Source organism: Asterias rubens, chromosome 4 (genome assembly GCF_902459465.1).
Source record: "Asterias rubens chromosome 4, eAstRub1.3, whole genome shotgun sequence".
Classification (NCBI taxonomy): domain Eukaryota; kingdom Metazoa; phylum Echinodermata; class Asteroidea; order Forcipulatida; family Asteriidae; genus Asterias; species Asterias rubens.
Genome location: NC_047065.1, coordinates 8,493,829 through 8,517,131, shown reverse-complemented (window position 1 = coordinate 8,517,131; position 23,303 = coordinate 8,493,829). Strand labels below are relative to the sequence as shown.

The 23,303-nt window shown below is 36.5% G+C and overlaps 1 protein-coding gene across 1 annotated transcript in view; it reads left to right on the top strand.

The window, feature by feature from the left end:
- Positions 1-23,303, top strand: part of LOC117288895 (rotatin-like) — a 99,897-nt gene that overhangs the window by 56,032 nt on the left and 20,562 nt on the right. The window contains exons 35-44 of the mRNA XM_033769765.1: positions 1,334-1,400; positions 2,856-3,048; positions 6,402-6,643; positions 11,421-11,558; positions 15,048-15,245; positions 17,674-17,847; positions 18,800-18,897; positions 20,069-20,146; positions 22,052-22,178; positions 22,788-22,981. Coding sequence (XP_033625656.1) covers positions 1,334-1,400; positions 2,856-3,048; positions 6,402-6,643; positions 11,421-11,558; positions 15,048-15,245; positions 17,674-17,847; positions 18,800-18,897; positions 20,069-20,146; positions 22,052-22,178; positions 22,788-22,981 — 1,509 coding nt within the window. The remainder of the gene's footprint in view (positions 1-1,333; positions 1,401-2,855; positions 3,049-6,401; positions 6,644-11,420; positions 11,559-15,047; positions 15,246-17,673; positions 17,848-18,799; positions 18,898-20,068; positions 20,147-22,051; positions 22,179-22,787; positions 22,982-23,303) is intronic.

Here is a 23,303-nt window from a genome sequence, read left to right as displayed (position 1 = left end):
CAATGCGATGGCGTGGGAGCATGAAGAACCATTGGATGCTAGAGAGTGTTTGGGTCAATGCGATGACACTTGAGTCCAGTGCATTAAAACACTCTGCAACAACATTCTGACAACACCCAAACTTGTGTCCAGTGCACTAGACCACTCTGCAACAACACTCTGACAACACCCAAACTTGTGTCCAGTGCACTAGACCACTCTGCAACAACACTCTGACAACACCCAAACTTGTGTCCAGTGCACTAGACCACTCTGCAACAACACTCTGACAACACCCAAACTTGTGTCCAGTGCACTAGACCACTCTGCAACAACATTCTGACAACACCCAAGCTTGAGTCCAATGACTAGACCACTCTGCAACAACACTCTGAAAACACCCAAACTTGTGTCCAGTGCACTAGACCACTCTGCAACAACACTCTGACAACACCCAAACTTGTGTCCAGTGCACTAGACCACTCTGCAACAACACTCTGACAACACCCAAACTTGTGTCCAGTGCACTAGACCACTCTGCAACAACACTCTGACAACACCCAAACTTGTGTCCAGTGCACTAGACCACTCTGCAACAACATTCTGACAATACCCAAGCTTGAGTCCAATGACTATACCACTCTGCAACAAAATTCTGACAACACCCAAACTTGTGTCCAGTGCACTAGACCACTCTGCAACAACACTCTGACAACAACCAAACTTGAGTCCAGTGAACTAGACCACTCTGCAACAACACTCTGAAAACACCGAAGCTTGAACCCAATGACTGCGCCTTGAACACCCAGCAGGGTGGATATGTGCGCATTACAAGTCTTATTATTATTATTATTATTATTAATGACTAGACCACTCTGCAACAACACTCTGACAACACCAACACTTGAGTCCAGTGCATTAAAACACTCTGCAACAACATTCTGACAACACCCAAACTTGTGTCCAGTGCACTAGACCACTCTGCAACAACACTCTGACAACACCCAAGCTTGAGTCCAGTGCACTAGACCACTCTGCAACAACACTCTGACAACACCCAAACTTGAGTCCAGTGCACTAGACCACTCTGCAACAACACTCTGACAACACCCAAACTTGTGTCCAGTGCACTAGACCACTTTGCAACAACACTCTGACAACACCCAAGCTTGAGTCCAGTGCACTAGACCACTCTGCAACAACACCCAAACTTGATTTCAGTGCACTAGATCGCTTGGCCAGGACACTTTGTAAACACTTCTGTCGTCATGATTTTAATTGCTTTGCTTGATATTCTGTATCACACATTTTTGAGTTTGTTAAAGATGTAGAGATGTGTTTTTCTGTGCTATAGATTTTGAGTGCTACAGTTAACAGCAATCATGAAGTGAACACCTTACTCACTCTGCAGAATGATCAAGGTAAGCCGTTCTTGTCCTGGGCCCAATTTCATAGAGCTGCTTAGCACAAAAATTTGCTTAGCATGAAATTTATTACTTGATAAAAACGGGACTACCAACCAAATTTCCATTTATTGCATATTGCTTGTTACTGGTACTTACATGTAGCTGTACTTAGTTGTGTGCTTATCCTGACAATCACGTGGACATTTTGTTGGTAATCCTGTTTTTATTAAGGCAAAAATTTCAGCAAACTTGTGTGCTTAGCAGCTCTTAAAAATTTGGCCCTGCAAGTGTTTTATAACTAAAGGTTTTATTAACCTGGAATGGTTGGTGCTACAATAGTAAAAAAAAAAAAGCTTTCATCAGATGAATTTACAGTAGCACCATTTGTAAATCTCTTTTGAGTAGTGTTTTGAAAAGAACCATTGGTCGACAACCAGGGGTAATAATGTCAGAAGCGCTTTGATATGCCCTTCGGGCTGGGATTAAGCGCGATACAAGAATCAATTATTATTATTATTATTAAAAAATCAGCGTTTCAATCAGTATGCTCTGATCGTCTTCAGGAGAATGAAGCTAAGAAATAATTCAGTGAACAGCTTTATTATGTTTTAATGAAACGTACACAATGTCTGAATATTGCAAATTTAAATGCATCAAGGTAAGTTTAACAAAATAAAATATTTTAAATCTTCGGACATAACTCTTTGTTGGCAGGGGCCATCCAGGGTAAGGCAAAAGTTAAAACAAAAACTGTCATGAAAGCGATGTGCCCTCCCAAACCACGCCAAAAATGACGTATGGAACTAATACTAAAATGTTATTGACTTCTGAAGCATTTCATGCAGTGCTAAAAAATTATCCCAGAAACATTTTTTGTGTATTGAATGTATGCTCATATGACAAAGAAAAGTTTACAGAAAAAAAACTTGTAAAAATGTACATATATTTGTTAAGTTTCAGTTGTTTTTATTGCTTGAATAAAATGAAGATTTTAAAAGAATGAGGAGGGCGTATAAATTGCAGAATGAACTATTGCACACAATTTGGTCATTTGAACCTTAAAGGAACACGTTGCCTTGGATCGGTTGAGTTGGTCTTTGAAAAGCGTTTGTAACTTTTTTTTATAAAATGCATATGGGTAGAAAGATGTTGTAAAAGTAGAACACAATGATCCACACAAACATGCCTCGAAATTGCACGGTTTTCCCTTTTACCTCGTCGACTAACATGGTCGGCCATTTATGGGAGTCAAAGTTTTTACTCCAACTCGTCCGATCCAAGGCAACGTGTTCCTTTAATCAGTGGAAGTTATCTAAGATCATAATGATTAGATGCAGATTACCAAGGTGTAAGAAGCTTCAACAATGTGTGACTTTGAATAAAAGCTCTTTGTTTAGGAGTAGGAAGCTTCTGACTGAGAGTTCTTTTTTGATTTTATTACAATGTTGTGATTTGACTTGAATGTAACAGGTTCCAGCAGACCTGACTCATCTCAATCCAGTAGTACAGTGAGCATTCCACATTCCAATGGACGTTACATCAGTGTAGTTACTCCAAGCTTCATATCAGCAATATGTCGACTTCTCCTCAATCTCTTAGCTTTGTCTCCCAAAGAAACCAAGCCATCTATGGATGAATACAACATTAACCAAAGCTTGATCAGGTGAGAATGTGTTAACACGATTCATAATCCATCCTCAAAACGCTCATTATTTTGTTTACCAGATGTGGATTTTGTATAAACATTTTAGGGTTATTTCAACGAGATATTTTACGACGCATATGATCAAATACAAATATTGGGTTCATGCGATTTTGTTGTCGCAGATTATAATCAAAAGGTGAAATCTAGACTATTACATTTCACGTGGCGAAGATTTTGGAGTGAATATGATCTTGGACTATGCACAAACACAATGCATTCAGAGTTTGTTTTATATAACACACACAAAGATCTTTGCCATAGCAACTTTTTCACAACAAACACACAAAAAAACAGAAACTTGTCCACCTAAAACACTGAAAACTCTTTAGACACTATCTAAACAATGTTGACGACTCCGTTGACACTAACCTTGTGCGGTGCATCATGAACGGACCTTGTTTTGTTTGGACGAACTGACAGACAGGAATGATTAGTTTGGAAATTGTCCTGTGAAACATTGCTGAGAAGTTTTCAAGTGTCCTACATACATGTCTATTAATCATTATAAGACAAGTGTTACTGGGCATCGCGGCACTAAACATATGTCAAAATTAAATATGACATGCGAGGCGTGATCCACTAAGAAATATGTGTGCAGTATATATGTAACCATTCAGTATGTAATCATTCAGTAGTTCCTCAGGTGCCATCCCCCCCGCCCCCCCCCCCCCCCCCAAAAAAAAGGGGAGTAGTACATGTAGCGTGAATCGCTATTGTTTGTTTCCAAGTATCAAGTGATAACAAGGTATTCTTGTTTCTATAAATTAACTGCTTGGGCAAATGAAAATAGTATGTATGGAAAGAATTTTTGTTCATTCCCACAAATATTTTTGCAGCAGGAGTTACTGTTCAACCTGTGGCTACTCCTAAAAGTAACTTTATATGGAAGTATTGGCCATCGGAATGATCCATGTACATTGGAAGCACACATGAGTTGGTGTAGTGCGAATCCTATATGTATATCTAGGCAGTCATAGCTTTAGGGACGAGGCCTTATCCCCAGGTCCCTCTGTCTCAATCACAGGAACTCACTCACAAGAAGTACAGTTTAATCAATGTTAGTTTTGCATCGAGGGATAAAGAATATAATTTGTTTTTACCCTCACACCGATTCGTAATGAGCACTGTATACTGAAGTTTCATGAAGTCTGGGAGAAAATGTAGTTAATATGCAAATCTCTCGCGTGGGACTGAAACTCATGACCTTTGCATTGCTAGAGCAGATGTCTCACCACTAGACCAGCGAGCAAGCCAAGTGGCTAGAGACAGTTTGAGTTCTATGTGTTAGCAGCGAGTACTGCAACAATTTAACAGTACAGTGCTTTGTAAACATCTGAAAGGGGTAAAATACAAATTATATTCTTTATCCCTGATGCAAAAAAAGCATCTATTAAAGGAACACAGTGCCTTGGATCGGACGAGTTGGTCTATAAAAAGCGTTTGAAACCGTTTGTTATGAAATGCATACACGTATGGTAAGAAAGATGTTTTAAAAGTAGAATATAATGATCCACACAAGTGTCACTCAAAATTGCACGGGTTTCCATTTACGTCGCGAACTAACACGGTCGGCCATTTATGGGAGTCAAAAATTTGACTCCCATAAATGGCCGACCGTGTAGTCGACGAGGTAAAAAGAAAACCACGCAATTTTGAGGCATAATATTTGTGTGGATCATTGTATTCTACTTTTACAACATCTTTCTACCCATATGCATTTTATAATAAACGGTTACAGAACGCTTTTCAAACACCAACTCGACCGATCCAAGGCAATGTGTTCCTTTAAAACCAATGCATTTGCAGTATCTGCTGCTAATACAAAGGATTCAAACTGCCTCTGCCCATCAGGTTAGAGGTTGCATCATGGTTTGTCTTTGAGGAGCCAAAGGTATTGGATTTTAATGAATTTAATAACTGCATCAAATCATTGGTTGTTTTGGCACCAGAACAACTAGTGATATTGTACATCGTTCATTTGGGGGGTTTTCCCCAGATCTATCTGTCCAGCAGTTCATTACACCATTCATAACAAGTTCTAATTTCCTGAGATAACATTTAAGTTACATCATGATGACATCATGTGTCAAATTAAATTAACTTAAATTTGAATAGTTCAAACAATTTCACAATATTTGTAACAATACCTTATGGATCTTTACAACCTATACATCATCAGAAAGTAGTGAAAAATAAAAGGTAATACATGTACATGTAAGTGTACAGACCCAATGAACCCAATTTGACCCCATCTTTCAATCGAAACCAGAAGTTGAAGTGAAAAATATTTCCTTGCCCTACATTGGTGTATGTTGCTAGTATTAAAGGGAACTTGACATGGTTTCTGTGTTTGAAATGACATTTGGTTCATGTCCTTTTATGACATTTAATTGATGACATTGTATTGTGCCAATTATATGCCATGGGTAAATTGATATTTATTTGTTCAAACTCTCAATATGTTTCAACAAGTTTCTCTAAAATCTATACAAATAATGCGCCGAATTGTGAATTTTGAAATAAAATCGACTGAGTGAAATGAAAGTTATGGTATAAGAAGGTGTTGTTTTCTGTGCAATAAGCAAAGCACATGTGACGTTGTATCGTTTCAACCAATATGAACGGCACAACACCTGTCATGTTACGCTTTCTTTCATCAGCATGTACATGCAATAGCTAAATTCATATAAACTTGGAATTTCTGATGTGACCCCATTATTAAACATAAACTGGAACAACCAGCTAGCTGGATAGTCATCACTACTTGACATTAGACTCAGTTTTCTTTCTTGCAAGATAAGTAAATTCTGTAAGTAATAATAATAATAATTAATAATTTATTGAACTTAAAGACACTGGACACTATTGGTAATTGTCAAAGACTAGTCTTCACAGTTGGTGTATCTCAACATATGCATAAAATAACAAACCTGTGAAAACTTGAGCTCAATCGGTCGTCGAAGTTGCAAGATATTAATGAAAGAAAAAACATCCTTGTCGCACTATGGTCACATGAAGTTGTGTGCTTTCAGATGCTTGATTTTGAGACCTCAAATTCTAAATCTGAGGTCTCGAAATCAAACTCATGGAAAATTACTTCTTTCTCGAAAACTACGTCACTTCAGAGGGAGCTGTTTCCCACAATGTTTTATACTATCAACCTCTCCCCATTACTCGTAATCAAGAAAGGTTTTATGATAATAATTATTTTGAGTAATTACCAATAGTGTCTACTGCCTTTAACTATACAATAAAACTTGTAACTTTCTAATCAATGAATATCATGTGTATGGTCTGTTTTAATGTTGTAGATTGATTGATGTTGAGCACATCTCAGGTCTCTTGCATCACCTCTCAGTGACATCTACCCAAGAACAAAGAAAGATTCGGTTACAGTTGTCAGCACATCTTACCATGTACAGAGATATCTTACAGCTTCTTCAAGCTTACAAGCGCACACAGAATCCTAACAAATCTCCAACCGCTAATATTGACACTACAGAATTAGTGCTTGCTTGTAGATTGCTTGGTGTATCCAGCACAGAGGCAACAGGTAAGTACAAGAGCATTTTGCAGTTCAACATAAATACAAGAATGTGCTGACTCCAAAGTGAAATCTCTCTTCTTAGTATGTGTGGTTCTGAAAGGAATTGGTGGACTCAATATTTCAGTTCGTGTATTCGGTATGCATACATGAAGACCTCACATTTTGTTCTTTTTCTTTGCAATTTGAAACTAAATTATTTTTGGTGTACAGAAAATTTAAGTTGTGCAACTATGGTATTTGTTGTTGACGATATGCCCTATCAGAGCATGTTGAAGCTCATGAGGTACTTACTGTAAGTCACCCAGTCTACAGCCAGATAAAAAAGACTTAAAAAATTGTAAAACTATTTGTGCACTCATTTATGCTGCACTCATCATGATGTGACAATGTATGATAGTGCCCTTAAGCAGCCATCCAAACTGACCAAGGAGCCAATTACCTTCCTTTGACTGTTGCTGTTTCTTATTAAAAAAATACCAAATTGTAGCTTGAGGTAAATCCTATGGGAATACACTGACCATTTGTTTGCTTTGGGACAGCTGCATATTATCATTTAACAGGAAATATTTACCATTTGTTATGTAAACTGAATCATCATCTACGAGAGGAAGGTACTGCATTGTATTAAACTCCTGAGGGATCTACATGCAGCGTTACCTGCAGCTACCTGTTTCCATTGTTTCCTTCTTCTTGATTTTTTGCTTTTTTTCTTAGGTTTGGATTGGATACAATGATGAGCGCAAACATGAGCGCACAATTACCAATTACAAATAACTGCCAAGTTGTATATGCCTAGTATTAATGTTGCTTATTATATAACACCCAAGCAGATCCTTGCCATTTGATTGGAGGATTGTCCGTCACGTGATAGCAAATAAAAGTACCATTGCACGCTGAGTCACTCGCCGTGCTTTTTCGTTCCATCCGAAAAGTACCATTGCACGCTGGCACGCTGCCAGCGTGCAATGGTACTTTTCGGATGGAATGAAAAAGCTGAGTAAAAACATCACTGCGTGCGCGTGTCTTTGGTAATGCAGCAGGTGTTACTGCAAGAAGGCATAGTAAAATTACTAGCATTCGGCTTCTACAGTTGAAATTGTTTGTTTTGAAAGTTGTTTCTTTCAATCAAAATGACAAAGTTCTACTTGGATGTTATATAAAACAAATAATGAATGTTTTTCATTCGTGCAATGGTGCGAATATGTTCATTCGTTGAAAGCTGGAATGTTCCATTCAACTCGGCTCCGCCTCGTTAAATAGAACATTCCATCTTTCAACTCATGAACATATTCGCACCATTGCACTCATAAACATTCATTATGTGTATACTATACAACAGTGATAGTATACAAATATTGACTGCTTCGAGTGCTATGGTTAAAACTATGACTCCTGAGGTGATCCCCGGACCGTTCTATTATCCCGAGGCGAAGCCGAGGGAAAATAGAACCCTCCAGGGATCACCGAGTGATAGTCTTTGGACTAGCGCACGGCAAACCGATGCACTATCACACGGCAAACCGATGCACTATCACACGACCGTCGTCTAGTAAAACTAAGACATATCATGTGACGCACTCTAAACCAATGAAAGGGCAGAATATTGGTAAGGGTCGTTATAACACCTATTACACAAATGTATGTCATGCACCTGTCCTGACCTGGGGCCAATTTCATAGAGCTGCTCAAGCAAAAAATTTGCTTAAGCACGAGAATAGCTTGCTTATATTGTACACATGTTACTGGCCAAAATTTCATGCCATATACATTACTTGTGACTGGTATTTAGCTGTTGTTTACTTAGCATAACAGTTGAGTGGAGTCTTGGCCAGTAATCTGACTTTACTAAGCATGATTTTTTTTCCTTTAGCAAAATTTGTTGCTTAAGCAGCTCTATGAAATTGGGCCCTTAAAGCAAATGGCTACAGATAATTACATTTAGTAAAGGATTTGTTAAAGACAGTGGACACTATTGGTAATTGTCAAAGACTAGTCTTCACAGTTGGTGTATCTCAACATATGCATAAAGTAAAAATTCTAAACTTGAGGTCTCGAAATCAAATTCGTGGAAAATTACTTCTTTCTCGAAAACTACGTCACTTCAGAGGGAGCCGATTCTCACAATGTTTTATACTATCAACCTCTCCCCATTACTCGTAATCATGAAAAGTTTTATGTTGATAATTATTTTGAGTAATTACCAATAGTGTCCACTGCCTTTAAAGAGGAGTATTGGCTAATTTCTACTGTCAATAGATGCATACATGCTCATGTGTCAAAACAAACCAGTGTGGATTTAAACTTGCTCTAAAAATGTCCCCAGTGATAAGAAATGAATGTTTAAGTTAGCAAGATTTGGCATTGAGTTACTACCACTGCTGATTTGTCCCCTTGTGGTCATGCAGATTGCAACCATGAAACCATGCAGTAATCTAAATGGTTGGCCCCAGGTGTTTTATAAATCAAGATTTTCAATTTCATGATCGGAAGTCAGATCATTAAAAGTGAAACCTAAATCCAGCTAGATTAGCTGGTTGAGGGCAATGTATACAACTGTCATAGCGGTTACTTGCGTAGGAGGCTGATCACATGGAGCCTTTCAAGGTTTTCAAATCCATCCACTTTTCAAATAAACAATAACTGGTCTGTAATGTAAAACCACAGGGTATCAAATTTACAGTTATGGCGATATTAAGTTGAGCTTGGATGTCTGTAACTTTCCTGTTTGTGTAAGTTAGTGCTGGATATGTTATTTGCATTATCTCAAAAACTGTGCCATTTACAGCAAAAGCTGAATTACTTCTGGTGTACCTTCCATTTGGCTCAGTTTTTTGGTTGCTTTATAAAGCTGCGCTTATGTAAGCAGGACTAACTTTAAGTCTTTAGAAACAATTGTTTCCATCTAATAAAATTGCCTTCTTTGTAGAATGCTCGTCATGCCTGCCGAGGTAGAAATTCCTGACAGGCAACCAAATGCTCACACTGTATCCTTGGGGATTGATTGATAATTCAGTTCAATCAGCAGCATAGGAATAATTTTTTGATTTATTGTAAAACATATTATGTGTACACACTGACAGTGAGAGGATCTTCCAATATTCCATCGAAGAGTTCAGCACAAAATGAAACAGTTGCCGTTCCTTCTTTTCTTTTCCAATGATTGATTACTCATCACACAACTTTATTTGCTGAAAGGAAAAAAGTCAACAATTTCCCAATCTTTTTGAAATTTAAAACTTAGGTCAAGGTGTTTAAGTGCTTCTTCAGTTCAAATGTATAGTTTTACATCTAGTTCATAGCAGTTACTCTTTGCATTTGTTCTGCCAAGTGTCTGAAAGATTAATTGGTCAATCTCAAGTTGCAGGAACTGATCCAACACAAATAGCCATATTGGCTTCTATGAACCTAGACTATTGCGTCAGGTTTCATTCTTATGGACCTTTAATTAATCATCTGGGGTTACAGAACTAATTGGACGAGTTCGTTTTGATTATTGGGAAGTATCAGCCATAGACAGCCCGGAAATTAATTTGTAGCTATTAAAGGAAATGATGTTGAACAGAAGGCTGGCATCATTCCAAATCTTATTATTATTATTTCAGAATCTATTTTCTATCGAAGCAGAATTTCCGTTGGCATTTACAGATGGTAACATTTTATATTATAAAACGGACATTTATATTGCGCAGTTACCTATATAAATATACTCTACTGCGCATTACAAGGTATAAAAATAATGCAGAGAAAAAAAAAAAGAAAAAAAAGAAGAAAAAAAAGAAGAAGATTATATTGTAATAAAAAGAATCCATCATTTATAGTGTTGATTCGAATAACCAGAAGTGCCTTTGGAATGTGAATAACTATGATTGCTTTTATAACTGCTTGTCTAAAATGAATAAGTGTGTTTAAAGGCAGTGGACACTATTTGTAATTACTCAAAATAATTATAAGCATAAAACCTTTCTTGGTTACGAGTAATGGGGAGAGGTTGATGGTATAAAACATTGTGAGAAACGGTTCCTTCTGAAGTGCCATAGTTTTCGAGAAAGAAGTAATTTTCCACGAATTTGATTTCGAGACCTCGGATTTAGAACTTGAGGTCTCGAAATCAACCATCTAAACGCACAAGGTTGACAAGGGTGTTTTTTTCTTTCATTATTATCTCGCAACTTCGATGACCGATTGAGCTCAAATTTTCACAGGTTTGTTATTTTATGCATATGTTGAGATACACCAACTGTGAAGGCTAGTCTTTGACAATTACCAATGGGCCATATTTTTGATCGCGTGAGGGCGCTCTCAATCACTTCCGGGGTTATATTCATTCATACCCAAAACAGCTATTAAAGATTGGAACACATTACCACCACAGACATCTAATCCATCACAGACAATTAGACTTTTAAAGGAGCCGTTATAATCCACCTCTAAAGCAAATTGAAACTACGGCGCAACAAAAGTGACAGAACGCCTATTGATTTGTGCAGGGCGAATCGCGTATACCCCCGGAAGTGATAAAAATACTATTTATAGCGCCCTCGCGCGGTCAAAAATAAGGCGCATAGTGTCCACTGCCTTTAACATTTGTTGACAAATACTGAACTTCTTTTAAGTTAGATACTTGTTTATAGTAGAGAGTTAATCGAGTGAACCATCTTTACTGGACACATGTATCAAAACTGTTTGTGAGTTAGTTTAACTCATACATTTTTTGTGTGCTGAAAAACTGCCTTGCTGGTTTTTAATTTACTTACCTTGATGTAATTTGTTTGTGTTTTTATAGGGTCTTGTACCTGGAAGTACATCCATGATGTATGGGAAAGTACATTCTCTCTTATGCTCACTCATATCGCCACGTTGCACCAAGCTAAGCTCAAGGATCTGTTGCCGGTCATGGTCAAATATTGGAAAAATATCACAGGTATTCCACACAGATTTCTAAAAAAGTTTTATTCTGTTAACATCGATTACCCCCATCAGATAGGCATTCCTATTGGTTGAAAGGTGGTCACATGGCTGTTTACGACCAGGGCCCAATTTCATAGCGCTGCTAAGCACAAAAATTTGCTTAGCATGAAATTTCATCCTTGATAAAAACGGGATTACCAACAAATTTCCTGTTGTTTCATGTTGCTTGTTACTGGTATTCAGCTGTTTGCTTATCCTAAAAAATCACGTGGAGAATTGGTTGGTAATAGTATTTTTATCAAGGGAGAAATCTCATGCTAAGCAAATTTTTTTGCTTAGCAGCGCTTTGAAATTGGGCCCAAATAAGACCCCTGATGAAGACATGACTGAAGCTCAAATAAAGCCACATACGTGTTGATGCACTATCTTACTCAGGGGCTAATTTACTTGTAACGCAACCAATACATCTGTTACTCAATTAAAATGTATATTTAGCACAGCCCCCGAGCTTCGGGTGCAATTTGACCCTACATGAAACAGAGCATTAGGGAGTTGAAATTAGGCCCACAAATTCGAGAAAGATTACAGATTTAAAAAAATATTATTACACTTTGTAACGAAAAAAAAAAGATATTTCTGAATTGGAAAACAGAGTAGAGACTACGTCTTAAAAACCCTGCAGGGTCGAGTTTGTTTGACCCTGCTGGTTTTAAACGACCGGTAAGACCCTTTCACTTGCTCTTATATCCCCTTTTTAAGGGAACACACAAACAGTTTGTCAGTTAATTAGTAGTTAGACAGAACCCATTAGGTAACTGATGACTTTTGCTGTTATTCACTTTGCCCTAATCTTGAAGTTTGGTTTTCAGGAACAGTGTATTCTGTGAAAGTAGAACGCCCAGTTTTAAAACTAGTTTGTTAAAGGCAGTGGACACTATTCGTAATTACTCAAAATAAATATTATCATAAAACCTTACTTGATTACGAGTAATGGGGAGAGGTTGACAGTATAAAACATTGTGAGAAACGGCTTCCTCTGAAGTAATTTAGTTTTTGAGAAAGAAGTAATTTTCCACGAATTTGATTTCAAAACCTCAGATTTAGAACTTGTGGTTTCGAAATCAAGCATCTGAAAGCACACAACTTCGTGTGACGAGGGTGTTTTTTCTTTCATTATTATCTCGCAACTTTGATGACCGATTGAGCTCAAACTTTTACAGGTTAGTTATTCTAAGCATATGTTGAGATGAAGACTAGACTTTGACAATTACCAATAGTGTCCACTGCCTTTAGAATTTAATAGATGTAACAGTTGTTTGGAGGTATATTGGTTTAACCTTTAAAGCCATTGGACCCTTTCGGTACAGAAACAAAAATTAAAGTTCACAGATTTACAAATAACTTACAGGGTTTACAGAAGGTAGTGGTGAAAGACTTCTCTTGAAATATTAGTCCATGAAATACTTTACTTTTTGAGAAAACAGTAAAACAATATCAATTCTCGATAGCAAGAATTACGGATTTATTTTAAACACATGTCATGACACGGCGAAATTCGCGGATACAAGGGTGGGTTTTCCCGTTATTTTCTCCCGACTCCGATGACCGATTGAGCCTAAATTTCCACAGGTTTGTTATTTTATATAGAAGTTGTGATACACGAAGTGTGGGCCTTAGAAAATATTGTTTACCGAAAGTGTCCAATGGCTTTAAGACCAATGTGGGATCACAAGTGTATACTCTGTGCTTTCCCAGTCCCAATGGCTATAATCAATACTAGTTTACATGTACATTTGTAGAGTTGATCTACTCTGAATATCCAAGGCATGGTTTAAAATACAAACATTTTGTTGAATTAGGGGTTTTATAGTGACGCATTTACAGATGTCTATGCTGGTCAATGTCGGCTTTGTCCACTCTGTAAACTGCATTAGTAAACAAGAACTTCATTTGGGCTTTATAAAAACCAATATGAAACATCTTGCGATGAGGCAGAGTAAATACATATATTGTGTGTACCATTGCATTAAGGAGATTATATGCTGGGCTAGTTAATGCTGAGTACAAGCTGTGTCAAGATGAGGTGTCTTGGCCTATGCTTCAAGTTGCTCCAAAACAAACAGCTCATCTACCCACACGCCTCCATCTCCACTTGCAAACAAACAGCTCATCTACTCACACGCCTCCATCTCCACGTGCATTACTAGTATTTACTCTTTACTTTACCACTTTACTTATTTACCTGCACAAACTTCTTGAAAGAAATATTCTTTTTAATCACAGAAGTGTCACTTGTATGATGTTTTCATAAGATTTTTAATGCTGTTGGTCTTACATTTTACAGTAGTTTTTAGTGTACTGATATATTTTTATCTGAGGAACTAACTTTACCAAGCTTTTATGAACGACGCCTTGATTAGGGAGGTTATTGTCAACAGATATTTAAATAGAAAACAAAAATAGATACAATTTGTATTTTGTAGCTTAAAAACTTGAAACCAAATATCCAGAAAAATATTTGTATTTCAAATTTCCCATTTGAAAGAAACTCAGTTCCTTTATTAGTTAGCCCATTTGAAAGAAACTCAGTTCCTTTATTAATTAGCCCATTTCAAAGAAACTCGGTTCCTTATTAATTAGCCAAACCAACATGAAAGTTTTAGAATGGGCTAAAATTTCCGGACAAAACACCAAACATTATGAGGATATGAAGGAATTATTAACCAAAAACCAACACTCTATTATGTACAAAAACCCAGTAAATGTTAAATAAAAATGTGTGTTTGAATTATCAATGATTATGAAATATTATAACAGGCCAGGAATTTGATCTCTGAAAGGGCTAGGCCATTTTGATTTTGCACAGGGCACTTGTATTTGAAAATCATAAAGTCTATGGGGAACTGTTGAAAGGGCACCAAGGCCAAGACAGGGGCAGCGGAGGCAATGGTCTCCAAGGCCTCCATGTAATTCCAGGCCTGTTATTAATGTTGTCTTTATAATAAAAGAATGTTATTCCATACAAATTGAGTATCCAAATTAAAGACACTGGACACTGTTGGTAATTGTCAAAGACCAGTCTTCTCACTTGGTGTATCTAAACATTGCATAAAATAGCAAACCTGTGGAAAATTTGAGCTCAATTGGTCTTTGAAGTTGCGAGATAACTATGAAAGAAAAAATTCCCTTGCACACGAAGTTGTGTGCTTTGAAATACTTGAATTCGAGACCTCAAATTCTAAATCTGAGGTCTCAAGATCAAATTCGTGGAAAATTACTTCTTTCACGAAAACTACGTCACCTCAGAGGGAGCCGTTTCTCACAATGTTTTTACTATCAACCTCTCCCCATTACTCGTTACCAAGTAAGGTTTTATGGTAATAATTGTTTTGAGTAATTACCAATAGTGTCCACTGCCTTTAAATAAGATGTTTTCAATGGATTGATGTAAACAGACTATGTGAGTGATGGCAGTTGTTGAACAATATTTAACTCCATACAGATTCAATGATACATATCATGAAGACACCAATGGATTCATCTACCAGGATAGTTGCACTCAACTTCTTAAGTACACTACTGTCAGGATTGCAGTACAGAGTGAGCAATAAAGCTGCATTGAAGCAGTGTAGTAGGCAAGAGGATTCTCAAGATGAGGAGGATCTTATCAAGGACTTACTGGAAGTTCTAGATGATACAGGTAAGATTATTCAATTAGCAGTAAAATGTGTAGTTCGGTATATCCTACTTGTGGCTTGTACAATGTATTCCAATCTGTGGTCACATTGACACTGTAATATGGTGTTAATATTTAAACCATCTTTTTTAGGGTATACTACCAAGGGTATTTGTGATACTTTGTCTCTTTTTGACATTTTTGTATGAAGTAAATTTTTGTTCATTTTATCTCATTTATATTAAAATATATATTGACTCATGATATAATTATGATAACTGTTCGCACATTTTGTTGTGTGTACTATATTGTTGCATGAATCTTGTTAACTTTGTAGTTTAATGTTAAAAACATTTGACCTTTATGGCTCAGTTTGGCTCGAGATTTTAATATGAACGTTTGAAATATTATTTTTTTTGCACTATAAACCAGAACACTATTTCAAAGACATTGACATTTGGAATCAATTTTGTGTACATTCGCCTATAATTGTGAACCATGTTGTCATCTCAGTGACTGCTGTTACATCTTTTAAAGTGTGTATTACATTGCAACCATTTCTCATTGACTACATTGTGTCACCTATGTACATAAATACAACTTGCTAACTGCAGAATAGCCAGAGTCACTACAGTTGATATTCTCCATGATAGATACATCCCATTCTGACAAACAAGACAGATGCTAGTCAGCACCATTCAATCTAAGCCATCATCATTACACATGACATGAGCTTGTTTGCCAATCTCAGGGAAATAAATTCACGAAAGGCCAGCTTGTCTGCCTGCTCAGTCATTAATTTGTTTCCCATTTTCCCTCCTTATCAAATACAAGGTCAAATACTAATAGAGTCAATACTGTGATAGGATTGAGGCAAGTTGTTTGGGGGTATTCCTATTATACTCTATACATTCTGCTTTGAAAGTCAAATGTCTTTCATTGTGTAATTTAATTCACTAATCTATTCAGTCAATTTGGAATGTGATTATTGTACTATGGCATTGAAAGATGAGTTTACAACTGGTTTTCAAATGAAATTTAGTCCTGCAGTACAATGAAAAAGTAGAGTTTTATCGCTTCATCAGACTCGGTGTACTGCATCCAGTCAATTTGATTATAGCCCTACTACTACATGTAGCTGCAGAAAGTTGTTGATGTGATTGAAGGTTTAGGCCGAATAAAAAATAAAAACCAGTTGATCGTCCCCGCCCGCATCCTTTTTGGGGGGCCGCATCCTTTATTTTTTTTACTATTTACTATTTTTTGATTTTTTACTATTTTTTACTATTTACTATTTTTCGATTTTTGTTTTTAAAAAAAGATTAAAAACAGGTTTTTTTTTTAATCTTTAATCCATCTTTTCAAAAGGACTGGCCTAGGAGCTTTTCCCGAATCTAACTTGATGCTCTCGAACACTTGTAACCGTCTGTTTCATAAAACAATTATTAGTGAATGCCTACCAGCAAATCTTTTTAGTGTTATCCGACCCTGTTGGTGGTAGTGTTAACACAGGTCCTCATGCAACTAACAGGTATAAATAAATAAGTTTGCGGTTGATTCAAACTGAAGAATTGGTGCCTGTTTGATTTGAAATACTAAGTGGCCATAAGGCCCTCATCCTCCTCTTTTTTGAAAAATCCGGATGATCAACCGGTATTTTTTTGTTTTTTGGCCTTAGTTGTGCTAATTGTAGAGGCTCAGTAGTGTGCCCTCCCCACAGTGCCCTTCACTTGCCCTCAACATGTGCTGGCCATCAATGGATGAAGGAGAGTCATGTGATCATTCAATACTCACCTGTTGTTGCTGTTTTTTGATGATGTCATTATTGCCAAGTCTATGCTGTTGTTGTATCTTGTTTTAATTGAATTCACCTTGTCAGTGCTTGCAATGTCCTAATGACCTTCTCCTAATGGCTCATTTCCTATCACAGAACTAAAACACATTCACACGAAAGCACACTATTTGCTAGTTAGTATTTTAACTAAGAATCTTGGTGCAGTATTTCACTTGTAAAAACATTGGCATTAGTGTGAATTCTGAGACAAAAGAAAAGAGGTTTGCACTTGTTGTGCAGTTTGTCAGCTTAAGTCTCACATTGATTAGTTCTTAAATGATATTGTGAGGAAAGCTTCTTCGATAAGAAGTGATCGGCTATAAGACAAATCAGTATCCTAGTATCTAAGTAATGCATGAACTATTCCCAGAACCAAAGATTTCAAAGTACAGGCAAACTTTCTTGAGGTGTAATAATCACTTTACTGTCTCAGAGCCATATACAACCACATTGCATTGAGTTGAGTGGTGTGCTGTTGTCCACTAAGTATGGGGTGCAGCCCCGATGGGGTGGTTATGAACCTGAACTACTTTACTTCAAGTTCAGCATTGCCGAGGGGGCTTGTCTGGGTCATGTGGGTTTGTTCCTATTTGATTACTGTCACTCTGTACTTTTCAGGTCACACTACATGCAGTGGAATCACCTTGTGCAATGTACTACTTGAAGCATATGATGGTACCCTACCTAGATGTGTAGATACAGCAGGATGCACTCATGAAATGGCTAGTATAATATGTGCACTGAGGAACCTCTTAGCATTCAGTCAACAGGCCAAGACAACAGCCATTCAATGTAAATAGATTATTGTAGTTAATTCATGTATTAATTTAATTTTGGATAACAATTATAATTAGTTTTGGGTTGTTGTTTTTTGCTTATTTTGTGTACCTATTGGTGTTGTGACTATGCTTATTCCAATTGAGCAATTTTTTACATCTTATTTGTTAGTCCAAATTGTTGAGAGTATCTTATTATTTAATAAGACATCGGGGAATAAACACCTTTTACTTGTTTAGCTTGTTATGTTTGCAGAAATAGTGACAGTTCTCTAGAATAGTTTAAGCATTTTATTTTTATGTGATCAACTAAAAATATAGTTGAACTGTTTTTATAATGCAAGTTGTTTGTTTAAAGTATTCAAGTACTACTGGAAAACCCTGTCTGAAGTGGTCTACTTTGACTATTGGCATCATTCCAATGGTTCTATGAATCCCGCATCGATACATGATGAGTAGTGTTTATATAACCCTACAACAGGAGTTGATCAATCCAGACAAGCAATGGTTATCCAGTGCAGACTAGCTACCTACAACATCTAGTTTATGGTTAATCGGTTTCTCTGTGTTTGTCTGATGTAAACAACTCAAGCACTTTCAGAGGAAAGTTTCGTTCACTTTAGTTTTGTTTTGTTTTGATCATTATTTGGAAGACAGAGGTTTCTTGTATTGTTGTTTAATGTTGGAATTGAGACATACGCAGACATTAGAGATAACACAACACACTGTTTTTAGATGTTGCGTTTGTACAATACAAAAACATACCTTATGTTTGGTAAAATAGGTTATCATTGTGAAAACAAATTCATAGTCAATTTTTGATTTCCAACTTAGAAACAACCCTTATAGTTTACGTTGTTGGGTAACTTTGCTCAATAGACATCGTTTATTAACCATGAATTTCCTTATCTGCAAATTGAAAGATTGATTTGATTTTCCCTTTTTTAATTTGTTGATTTGAATGACAGCTGGTTTAGTGGACTCCCTGGTTGACAGCATGCAGCACACACACGCCAAACTGAATATACAATGTCTTCAACATCCAAGGCCTAGTGCCAAGAAGAAGGTGACATACCATAACAGCTGTGTTTGCTATGTGTACTCTAAGGTTTCATCATTCATGTATGGGAAGTTGGGATTAAGTGTACATCGGTCAACATCTTGTAGTTAACTGCTTTTATTATTGTGGGAGTAGTCCAATGTTATTAAATCTCTATGCTACACAGGTGCAAATAATGTATCTACTGTACATGTTCCTTAAGTACACACTAGATATGGCTTTTCCCAGCTTTCTTTATTTGTTTTCCTCTGGCAACCATTCTTTTTAATCACTTGAAAAATTGTTTGTCAAGTAATATTAAAGACTTGTGATGCACACAAATCCACCCTGCTGGGTGTTCAAGGCGCATATTGCATAATGTTATGAACAACACAATTCCCTACTTCTGCATTCTCACTCTGTCAATTTTGTTTTGTTAAAACACAAATAAATATGATAAATTGCTTTCAAAATTTTTCAAAAGTCTAGTCCTTTGAATTCTCATGTTGCTGGTTTTAGGTTTCCTTTCAAGCTCCATCTACAATGTTTTTTTTCTTCTAAATTCCCTGAAAAAAAAAAGTTTTTTGAAATATATGCATTTAGTTCACCTAGAAGATGTAACCTGTTACAGTCACATTTCCCCCCTGCAAAGCAAGGACTGGTGGATTTTCATGTGTGTCCTGAAAGCCAACTGATACTGGTTGCATGTTGGCAACCATTATGTTCTCCATCTTATTAACACCAGTACTTATTGGACTGGATCAATATTGTCTTGTTGAGTAGTTAAAGGAACGTTACATAATTGGTAAGACACAAAGATCGTGAAGATCACAGATTTACATAAAACTTACATGGTCTAATGATGATGATAGTAGAAAACATCCCTTGAAATATTTCTGTCTGAAATTTCATATTTGATGAGAAATAAATAATATTATTTCGCTTTTGAGTTTATCGCTCAGTGAGCGTTTTATTCATTTTTGTTTTGGCATCGCTGCAATGCAAAATTTGTAATCGTTTTTTATGATCGATCGATTTCAAACTTCTACAGGTTTGTCTGTTTATGTATAATGGTGGATTACATAAAGTGCTTACACTTCCATCAACTTTTTGGGTAGCAAACCAATTCTGTAATGTTCCTTTAAGTCATGAATGTTTAGGGCAGGAGCTGACTCATTATGTTGTTATCTTTTTATAGGAAGAGCCACTGTTATTGAAGCTTATTGGTCAGATGGAGTTACTGCAGAATTGCCTGTACCAATGCAAGGATGCTAAGGTTAGCTTTACATACTAACTGACTAATAACTTTCTCCAAAAGACGATCAGAGCATACTGATCGAAACGTCGAGTTGAAACCAACGGTTCTTTTCAGAACTCATTAGAGATAGTCATTACATGGTGTTACCTCAAACCTTTCCATATTGACTAAAAACACTTAATCTGTGACTAATGTGGAAGACTTACATCTTTTGGTTTTTTCTAAAGGAAAAGTTGAAAAAATTCTTGTGTTACTAATGTTGCAGTCTGTAAGATGTAATGAACTGTACCAGAGATCATCATGTACATGTTTTAAAGCCATTATACCCTTTCGGTAAACAGTGTTGTCCAAGCCCCACACTTCGTGTATCACAACTTATGTATAAAATAACAAACCTGTGAAAATTTAGGCTCAATTGGTCATCAGAGTTGGGAGAAAATAACGGGAAAACCCACTCTTGTTTCCGCACGTTTCGCCGTGTCATGACATGCGTTTAAAATAAATCCGTAGTTCATGCTACCGAGAATTGATATACTGTTTTCTCAAAAAGTAAAGTATTTCATGGACTAATATCTCAAGAGAAGTCTTTCACCATTACCTTCTGTAAACCCTGTAAATTATTTGTAAATCTGTGAACATTTTTTTTTTTTCTGTACTGAAAGTGTACGTATAATGGCTTTAAATTGGAATAATTGGTCTGAAAGAAAAAGACTTACATATCTAGTGACATTTTGAGCTCTAATTCACATCATGCACACATGGTTTTAAAATCAAACATACGGAGAAAAGAACTTTAAATAACTAACTTATTTAAAATGCCAAGGATGGCCCCAAAGCTGTTTATACATGGCATATTTTCACTGCGTCCTTTGAAAACATAAAGACAAGCAATTACAATACAAAACAATGATAAATTTCACAGGAAAATTGCAAAGAAAGGAGATTTTAAAAATGAGGAGAGATGTTGCATTGCCCTTTTTTTTTAAGGCACAAATCTTTTTATTCTAATTTATTTTTTTGCATGGTCAAATGTCTCAAAGTAAAGTACAACATTAAAGTTAAAAAATGTGCACCAATGTTGCCTATTTCCACTTTTCTTATATTCAAAAATAGTTATTGGTGCAAACGACGACCTTCTCAATATGAAGTCTTAAGTTTTTGCAACACATATGAGAGGCAAGACCGGGATTGGTTATATTCTCAAGACATTTCTAAGAAGCTTTATCAATCCTTCTGGTAAAAGCTTCTGATTACTGACTCAGACTAAGTGGCCATGGTTTGTGCTAAATTTGTGTCACACTCATCCACAGGATTGTGTGGGCTTGACTCAAGCAATCGTATTAACCTCATTCTTTCATTTGATACATTGTTAAACAATTTGAAGGTGTTAATTTTGTTTTTTTACCCATACACCGATGTGTGTTAGCACACTGTATACTCAGTACTTTCCCGAGTCCTGTGAAAAAATATCACAGGCATGTTACTCGGGTGGGATTCGAACCCACGACCCTTGAAATTCTAGAGCAGTGTCTTACCAACTAGAATATCGAGGTTTCCCGGTAGCTAGAGGCAGTTCGAATCCTATGTTCTGCTCTAGAATTGCAAGGGTCGTGGGTTCGAATCCCACCTGAGTAACATGCCTGTGCTATTTTTTCAATGGACTCTGGAAAGTACTGAGTATACAGTGCTAACACACATCGGTGTATGGGTACAGGACTCCTGAAAGTACTGAGTATACAGTGCTAACATACATCGGTGTATGGGTACAGGACTCCTGAAAGTACTGAGTATACAGTGCTAACATACATCGGTGTATGGGTAAAAAACAAAATTAGTATTCTTTATCCCCGATGCAAATTTAACATCTCTTATTAATTTAAATATGGTTATGGATATGATTATTTGTTTTCTTGATGTGTTAAGATGACGGCCCTGGAAGCAGGACTCACCGTGGTACTTCTCAAGCTATGGTCATGGAGTATTCTAGACAATAGGTTACTATTGTCTACTTTATCCCTTCTGACTGTATATACAGCCAACTTCCTACCAGGTATACTACTTCTTATTAAAGTAACACTAAAACAGATTGGTTTGAAATGTATTTCCATTTCCTGATGTGTGTTGTCTCTTGTATTTGGCCAGTGGATATCAAGTTTCTATGATTTTTAACGTGGACAATAAATAAATCTATTCTATCTAACTTATCTCTCCATTCATCAGGGGAAAGCTAACTTTTGAGAAAGTAACTACATGTAAAGGATGTTTCATTGCACTGTTTTGATTGAGAGCATACCTGTAGTACGTCAGTGTGAAGTTATACCAATTTATATTTAGACCTAAGTCAATCTTGTGATTTTTTTTTTTGATTTTTTTTTGGAAACAATAAATCTATCTAAGTCACTTAGTCATGTGATTTAGATGTTACTTTCATACTGCAACACAAAACCATGCTGGTTCATAAACTTTGCAAAGTTTGAATAATAATAATTATCCTGATATTTTGTTGTCAACATGGCCATACTTGGTGTGTATGGATTGTATTCCTAAATCATTTTGTATTCTTGTTGATTTTTTGGGTGCTTTTAAACTTGTGCGAGCAATGTAATTTCTTCTTTTTGGAGAGTAATAAAGTTTTCTCATGTCTTTTGTTATTGTACAGCTTGTTCATCCGTAGTTCAATGTGCTCCAGGTCAAAGGGGATCTTCTTTATTTCATCGTATCATACAACAGCTTGATAGGAATAGAGGATTTATGAATGGTCAATCAGGAGATGAACAACTCATTAATCAGAGAATAATACACGTACTCAGTAACGCAGTGTGGTCAGCAGAGTGTAGAAATGCTCTATGGAAGGTATGCAGACTCTACCCACTCTTAGATCAAAGTCAAATTCTTCTTTTTTCAATTTATCATGCTTGCCATAAATGATGTGTTGAACTAGAGAATGAGGCAAACGAACTAGGTTTTATAAGACGTTGGACACCTTTGGTAAATTGTCAAAGACCAGCATTCTCACTTGGTGTATTCCAACATATGCATAAAATAACAAACTGCCAACATTTGGGCTCAATTATTCGTCGAAGTTGCAAGAGAATAATGGAAGAAAAAACACCCTTGTCGCACATAAAGATGTGTGCTTTCCTGTGGTCTCGAATTCAATATTAACTTTTTTAGT